General features: G+C 35.2%; 1 protein-coding gene across 4 annotated transcripts; it reads right to left on the reverse strand.

Annotated features, from left to right (window-relative positions):
• Positions 1-873: 873 nt before the first annotated feature.
• Positions 874-8,438, reverse strand: si:dkey-45k15.1 (tumor necrosis factor alpha-induced protein 2). Of its 4 annotated transcripts, none has more exons than XM_053501234.1 (14): positions 8,062-8,438; positions 7,259-7,419; positions 5,536-5,706; positions 4,821-5,433; positions 4,616-4,730; positions 4,378-4,509; positions 4,037-4,137; positions 3,764-3,877; positions 3,238-3,361; positions 2,970-3,092; positions 2,709-2,861; positions 2,478-2,599; positions 2,225-2,378; positions 874-1,672 (listed from the first exon to the last, which is right to left on the reverse strand). In XM_053501234.1, exons 1-14 carry the CDS (start codon positions 8,139-8,141, stop codon positions 1,670-1,672), a joined length of 2,166 nt encoding a protein of 721 aa, XP_053357209.1. In that variant the 5' UTR covers positions 8,142-8,438; the 3' UTR covers positions 874-1,669. The 4 variants fall into 4 exon arrangements, with proteins under 4 accessions (XP_053357209.1, XP_053357210.1, XP_053357212.1 ...); XM_053501235.1 differs by having other exon boundaries at positions 8,021-8,438; XM_053501237.1 differs by having other exon boundaries at positions 8,017-8,438.
• Between the last annotated feature and the right edge of the window lie 81 nt (positions 8,439-8,519).

Consider the following 8,519-nt stretch of genomic DNA (forward strand, 5'->3'; position numbering starts at 1 on the left):
TCTTTAAAATTTTGTAACAGGACACCTTTGTCAGTTTCTTTTACACATTGTGTTTCATAAGCATTAAAAAAACTGAATGATACAAATGATGCAAGGTCAGTTATCATCAATGCATAGATCCAAAAAGCATCATATTACTTTCAAAATGTAAACTAGAATAGTTTCTCATATCCTTCTAATAATACACTGAATTTAACACTGAGCTTTTTCTATACAGCATTTAAGATGGCAAAGCATTCTGGGTACTAAGATTCAAAACTAGCTGTGGCTCCATCTAGTGGCAAATAACAGTAATGTACAAAAAAACATAAGAAGAAGAGAAGAAAAATATTTAAAAAAACGCTTATCATGTTTTTTTATTTACAGACATTAGCCTTTGTGTTTTGACATGTCTTAATTTTGTGTGTTCTGGCTATAAACAACAATTTTGTTCTGATACTTTGATTCACACACCCCAGCTATAAAATATAAATGAATGTAAAGTTTTTTTTGCACATTTAGATTCTGCCTGATGTTGAGGCAAAATTGAGACAAAAAAAAAAAAAAAAAACAGTTGAATAATTTTAATCCACATTGAAAAATCAAAAAGGAAAAAAAGGACACCCTTCCTGTTTCCACAACCAATAAACATGTGCCTAGCATGTAGTACTAATAAAACACACAAGATTAATTAACCATCGGAAAGTGTAACTACTTTTATAAAAGCAGAACCTTCAGAAGTCCCACTGGTGGTTTGTTCCTTAAGCACTCTAATGTGTGTCAAAAGTGAAATGACAGCCTCCATGATCAACAATATGGTGCATTCTTAAAAAAAAAAAAAAAGGAAAAAAGAATGCACCAGTCAATGTACTGAAAAAAAATTATGCAATAAAATTCTAAACATCTTAATTGATCATTTCAAATTTACTGTGGTGATGTACAGTTATAAAAAAAAAAATACTAATTTAATTGTAGTTTCAGAAGTCAGTGTTATACATTATACTGTCCCAGCAGTGCAATGCAAAAACACATGTAAGCAGTGGCCATGAGTTAATGTTAACCCACTGAGCTAATTCTAGCACCACCAACAGAACTGTTGCTCACTCAGTATTTTTGTTTACTGCCCAATTCTGTGTAAACTCTAAACACTGTTGAGTGTAAATGTTCCAACATATTAATAGTTTGTAAAATATTCAAACCAGCCCATTTGGTACCACCAACCTTGCCACTGTTAAAATCACAGAGATCTAATATATCTTCATTCTAAGGTTTAATGTGAACATTAACTAACGCATATGACCAGCATCTGCATGATGTTTTGAATTGTGCTGCTACAACAGAATTGGCTGATTAGATAACTACACAAATGTGAAGTTGTATACTTGTTATACATCATATAATAACAGCACACAAACTCTCGTTTCAAAGTGTCCCTGCTTATTAATAATCGTTATTCTACAAAGGATTGTATTTTTTAAATTTTTGTAATACCTTTATTCTATAATTATTTATTAAGTTTTTCTGCTCTTTCTTTGTTCCGATCTGGTATTGCCTGTTCATCATCTGATCAGTCTATTGGATTTGTTTGTTTGTATTAATAAAACCTGCACTTGCATCCAACATGATTGATGTAATGATAGAGGTCATCAAGGATTACGAACTTCTAAAGGTCCCCAGGCTGATGTCTCTTTCACTAAAAATTAAAGAAATGATTTTTAACCATTAATGGAAACTCCATACATACTGTACTTTAATACAGAAATAAATCTGGTATATGGTGGTAATAGACTGTGCCTATGTAATTAAGGATCCAGTAATCCTTATAATTCACTCACTCACTCACTCACTCATCGTCTATACCGCTTAATCCAGTATACAGGGTCGTGGGAGGCCTGGAGCCTATCCCAGGAGACGTAGGGCACAAGACATGGTAACCTTGGACAGGGTACCAAATCATCGCAGGGCACACACACACTCACACACTGTCTAATATAAATGTCTTTGGACTGTGGGAAGAATCCGAAGAACCCAAAGTAAACTCAACCAGACCTGAGCCCCTGTACTCAGACCCTGGAGGTGCAAGGCGACAGTGATAACCAATACGCCACCATCCGGCCCTCCATATAATTACATTTATTTATGATTAAATAACAAATAATTTATAATTACATATTTCTTATTTTAAAATAAATTTACAGATCATCTACTAAATATAGTACACAGTTTTATTAGTTAACACAAGTACCTGGATGTCACTGAAGAAGACATGGTTTCCGAGATTTTCTGTTTTATTGTTTTCTAGCTTCCGTTTGAGCTCAATGAAGCACTGAATGGCCGGTGACCTCTCAAACCTTAAACCATTGTCTCTGAAGGACAGAATAGCTGAGAATTGCTTTTTACTTGAAATTGAAAAAAATATTGTTAGAACATGATATCTCAAATGTGCTGTACTATGTGATAAACATAGATTGCTATAAACAATAAGAAACCGTGCTTACCTTATGTCTGGGTAATTTTCAACCAATGGGTTTAAGACATTCTTTATATCTTTCTCATGTTCCTGTTTAATGATTTCACTGATATAAAATCCCAAAGAGTGAAGCCAGTCTAGCGTGGATCCCTGAACAACAGGAATACATTTTCAATATTTCACTGCATAATGAGAAGTACTTGCAATCTAGTAAATTACAAAAATCTGAACACATACAGTACAGTAACCTCTCTCTTACCATTTCACAGAACAGTTTATTAAGCACATTGCACTGCTCATTAATTTTAGCTGCAGCATCCTCATTTTTTTTGCCTTTGCAGGAATATTTATTCCTCAGTAGTTCAGATATGTACCCCTTCATCACAAGGTAATGCACATCATTGGCAAAAGTCTACAGAGGAAGAGAAGGTTAGGATAATACTGTATGTAGCATATTCGATAATAATACTCTTTTCTTAAACTGGACTTCTTAACCAGGAGTCCAAATGATCATACTCACTTGTGCAGGTAGCTGTCTCATGGATGTGCTATATCCAGAGTAAGTCTCTATTCTGTTAACTAATTCATTAAAATCAGTATCTGTGTTGAGCCAATCCTTGGTCATTAGACGTCCCAAGTAGAGCTGAAACAAATAAAGAAAAAAAGAAAGAATAAGGAGTCTGCATTAACAATTCTTTTATATCACCTGGCTGTTTTATCAACCTTATAGCAATTCACACAAATGGGAAAATTTGTTATATATAACCCCTACATCCAAATCAGCTAACCTCAATTTCAGCTCTAAATTGTTTCAGAAGAGCTTGTCTCAAATGACCAATAAATCCATCAACCTCTGTGATAAGTTCTTGCACCTGCTTTGAACACTTCTCTCTATAGCCCTCTATGTGCTCTCTGGAACAAAAACATACCAAATATGAACATTTATTATATATTTATAACCAATACAGAGATTACAAAACTGGGATAGTGTCATGTTTCTAAGAGGCTTGCAAGATTTCAATAACCTCACCCAAGCATTCATAGTTTATATCGCTTTATCCTGTATACAGGGTCAGGAAGCCTATCCCAGGAAACTATGGTCACGAGGTAGAGTACACCAATAGATGGGGTGCCCATCCATCGCAGGGCACACACACACACACACACACATACAGACACACACACATACACACACACCCTTATTCACACACTTCTGGCAATTTGGGAACGCCAATTAGCCAATGTGCTGGATAATCGGCCCAAGCACAATGATCAATTACTGCCTCTGAATCATTAGTCTTACTGCAGACTTACTTAAGGGAGCTAAAACTGTTGATATAGGCAACATGATATTCAGCCCACAGGCAGCTGTCCAGTAAGTCTGACTCCAACAAAGTGCGGCTGTGCTCTGAAAATTCCACTTCAAATCTAAATTACATGAACATAAATTGAACAATTACATAACTAAAAGGCAACTTTGGCAATGTATAAACTGGTTGTTCCATAGATGTCAAATACATTTTATACACCAGTTAGGTTTTATATTTTAAGTTTACAATAGGACACATGAAAGCAGCATTTATTTACCTTTTGGGAAAGTGTTTCAGAGCCTCCATACATTTACATACAGCCATCTTTTCCAGATTCCCATCAATTTTTGCAGAACTATCAGAATATTTCCTAATCAACTAAATGAGAAAGAGTCTATTTTGATGAGAGTACCCTTACATTTGACTAAATATTACCCATCATCATTGTCACAAATGTATTTAAGTTTTAATAAATGACAAGTATAAGAAACCTGCTTATCCCAACTAATCAAACATGCTGTCAGTTGACAAAGTAGGCCAAAACATTGCAGGTCACACAGAACACACAACAAGCAATTTCGTGAAAGTAGATTCTTCATGGAAATATGGTTTCCATACATCACAGATATCTGTATAAACTTCAGAGGTCAGGAATATTTCGTCTTTTTCTCTCTTGGGTGTTACTTTCTTCTTCCATATATTCTCTTTTTCAGTATTAATAATATTGCCAATTGAGGCAGGTAGATTCTCCTGATAAAAAAATAAAAAAAGAAATATTATTATTATTAATTAATTAATATGAGTTAGCAACAAAACCAAGCATTTTATTGCTGAAATTAACATGGCTGTTTCTTACCTGGAGACAGTCAAAATAAGATTTCTTAATCTGACCTAGCAAGTCATCAGACAGTGTGAAAAACTTCAGCTCCTTCATCTCTGGTTGCAAAGATGGACTGCTAAGAATCATCCCACTGCAAAGTACAATGAAAATTTGGTTTGAATTAGATTTTATTGTTAACTACTCCCTACAAATATCTGTAATGCTTAGGGCAAGTTCTCACCTATGATATTGGTTGATAGCAAAATCCAATAACGCATTATAATCTTTCAGTTCTGTGACCTGTCCCAGAAGCACTTTTAAATGATCACTTACAAACTCATGACAAGATATAGCATAGGTTTCAAACACTTGAAATTTTGGTGGATACAAATTCTGAATCTCTGCCTTTACCATTTCCAGCAGCTCCACAATCTTTTTACCCAAAAGTTCCAAGTGTACTCCTATACAGGAATCATTTTGCTCACAGCTTTTAGGGGGAATGTTCCCAAGTGTCTCTTTCACCCCTTGCTTCACTGCAATCCTCCAAACATCTCTCCATTCCTTCCATTCATCTCCCCCCCTCTTTTCCTTATTCTGAAAGATGTGGACCACCTGCACTAATAGCTCTTTTTTGTAAGAAGGCTGATCACATGATTGATGGACAATTTTACTAAGTTTATCCTTCAGGTAGTTGTAAAGCAGATTCAGGTCTTTTTCTTTATGGGCCAGTTTCACTGAAGAACCTTCTTTTCCTAGAGCTTCCTTCTCACACTCAACCTCTTTCTCCAGAGAGAGTATATTACAATAGGCCGTTTCCAAGGCTTCTGTTTCAATTAGTTTGTTAATTTCCATTACTGCACAAGAGATATGAAAGAAAATGGTTAAGATTTAGACAGGGCATGACTGTTTGACACATTCACAGATATGCATTATAATCTACTTAGTAAATTGCTTACCTGACAAAGGTGATGGTGGAATATTGTGGGTGTCATTGCACTTGGTAATAGTCTCTTTCTCCATTATAGTGCTGGACTCTGGGATAGATTTAAATATTTCCGAGACTGATTTTCGATTGAAACTTATTTTTCTACTTATCCAGCTTGAGCCATCTTCTGTTGTAGGCGATTCTACATAACAAGTCAATAAAGATGTAAACTTACAAACTGCACACCTATGGTCCTTCAAGAGTTTAAAAATGTATTTTGAAAGAACCCTTAGGTAAAATTGCGGCAGGAGCGCACCAACTGCACCACTTTTTTCTCTCCAAGTGAAAAGAAATAATATTCACATAATCTGGATAAAAAACCCATGCATTAACACTTTCTTCTGTGTTTAATTGATGTGAAGACATCAATCAAACACAGAAGAAAGGATAATAATTGGACCAATCATAATAGTTCTGACCTGATCAACACTCACTCACTCTCTCGTCTGTATCGTTTTATCGTGTATTTAGGGTCGCAGGGAGCCTGGAGCCTAACCCAGGAGACTTAGGGCACAAGGCAGGGTACACCCTAGACAGAGTGCCAATCCATCGCAGGGCACACACACATACACACACTTATTTACACACAACTGTGGGAGGAAACCAGAGTACCCAGAGAAAACCCACCAAGCACGGGGAGAACATACAAACTCCATGCAAACAGCACACAGAGACGGGAATCGAGCCTGACTAGGAATCGAACGAGATGCAAGGTGACAGTGCTAACCATTACCATATGTGTATGTACACCATAGTGCCACCAAGCTAATCAACAATTTCATTCAATAAATAAAAATTTAAATGCATTTAAGATTGCAGCAAAGTTACACACCAGCTGGAGCATTAAAAGAGTGAGTGAGGTGAGTGACACAGTACTATTCAAAGAGAGAAATACATGTGAATATTTAAATTGACATTAGAATTTTTGCACAGAGTTTAATCATAAGGTACTTTATGTTCACCAGAACACTTAAAGGCTAACAAACCTAATTGATAGAGAAACAACTCTTTTTTTCTCTCTTCCTTTCTTTCTTCTGCCCTTCTTTTGTATCACTGCTTCTTTTATGAATTTACTTTTTCCATTCATTTTTTAAGAAGTAGTAGTAGTAGTAGTAGTAGTAGTAATGCTGTGGTTATTATTATTATTATTATTATTACTTTTGCTTTCCTTCTTTTTGTTTGGTTTTGGTTTTGTTGTATTATCTCTTAATTACGTGTGTTAACCCCTGAGTGTTGTTATGAATAAAAATGGGGATAAGTTGTTTTATTGGATGATTAAACTTAATGCAAATATTATATTTTTCTTTGTCCTGTGTGTAAATAATTTTACTCTCATCAGGGACATCATGGTGGCCTACTAACTTCACTACTATATACTTCATGTGCATATTCATGCAGAACCAGTGCCCTTATTTTCATTATCTCATTCCAAGCTTTTCTGATAAGTTGGCAGTGTATTACACAGTTGTGTTACTAGAACTGTTATCAATCAAAGCAGATTACAAAATCTTAATATATGTGCTTTTATACTTCTACTACTTTGTACTAATTCTACTCAGCTTGATAATGTTAAATAACAAAAACATATTGCAACATAATTTTCATTTCTATTGATTTGTTTTTCCTTATGTTTTATTTTGTACTATTTTTCAGAAGTGAAAGTAAAAAATGAGAGTTAGGTGAGTGTGTTTTACTTTGTGTGTCAGGAGAGCGAGGCTTAGTATTAGAATTGGGGCCATCTGGTGTTGCTACTTCCTTTTCTTTTTTTTTTCTCAATGAGAGTTTTCGCATCATGGTCTTCAACGTCACTGATCCACTTGAGCTGTTTTCAGCATTGTCTTTGTTTTCTGCCATTCTGTAATCATATATCATAAATGAAATGTCACACTAAATTTCCATACCAGTTTGTCTGTCTATCTATCTATCTATCTATCTATCTATCTTGTGAAATGTTTATTGTCCAACCATCATCACTTACATATTAATCATTAATCCTAACTAATAAATGTTACCTAGGTCATTTCATAAAAAGCCATAAACAATGCATTAACCCAGAAATCTTGAGCTGGCAAGGGGAGGGGTTATATCATTTTAAAATAAAAAGAAATGAAAAAGAAAACAAAAGCAATTCATACGGTATATTTACATACCATGTATGTTGGATTCATGCAACCAACAAGTCAACAGCTTACCGTAAACACTATTCCATTTGAAATATGGACTTGTTGACTAGACCCTTCCACCGTACTGCCAAAGGAATCACATTCTCCACTGCACCAATGTTATGAAAACTACTACCTTTTTAAAGAGACACGGGTCTACATGCGCAGGCACATAATTAATCACAACAATGTTTCAAATCATTGATTAAAACTAATGGTTTCGGGTCTAATTAGACGTTAAAACATACATTTTGTTACAGATCAAAGGATTTACTAACAAATACATATACTTACTTACTTACGGCGGTCGAAAACCTACTGGTGTGGTGTCTCACCTGAACTGTTTCCGGAAGTGTACCTTCACTGCTAAAGCTGGTACTGAACTTCCGCGTAGTCCTGCGCTGTTAAAAAGCATTTAACGACACGCACCTGTTTGATCCCCGTAAAAGCTATAATAAAATAATATTTAAAAATGTAGAAAAGTTTACAGTGGTGTTTATAGGCGGCACGTTACGACGCTGAGACATTACAACAGAAAGTGGAATTAATATTCCTTTGTTGTAACGAGCTACGTAAAAATTAAGTAAAATATCATACACGTTCTTCTGACCTGCTGCGGAATCTTAAAGCTGTTCAGAGTTGTTTTATAGACATGCTGCGTTTTTTTTTTTACGGTTACAACGTTTCACTGGGCTACAGAGCTAACCATTTCCTTTTTCCCCCTTCTTCCTGTTAATTTTAGCCAGCTTAAGTGTTTGGTTTATTTGAATACGGCCGCATGTTCTTCTATCGA

Source organism: Clarias gariepinus, chromosome 8, assembly GCF_024256425.1.
Source record: "Clarias gariepinus isolate MV-2021 ecotype Netherlands chromosome 8, CGAR_prim_01v2, whole genome shotgun sequence".
In the NCBI taxonomy this organism is placed as follows: domain Eukaryota; kingdom Metazoa; phylum Chordata; class Actinopteri; order Siluriformes; family Clariidae; genus Clarias; species Clarias gariepinus.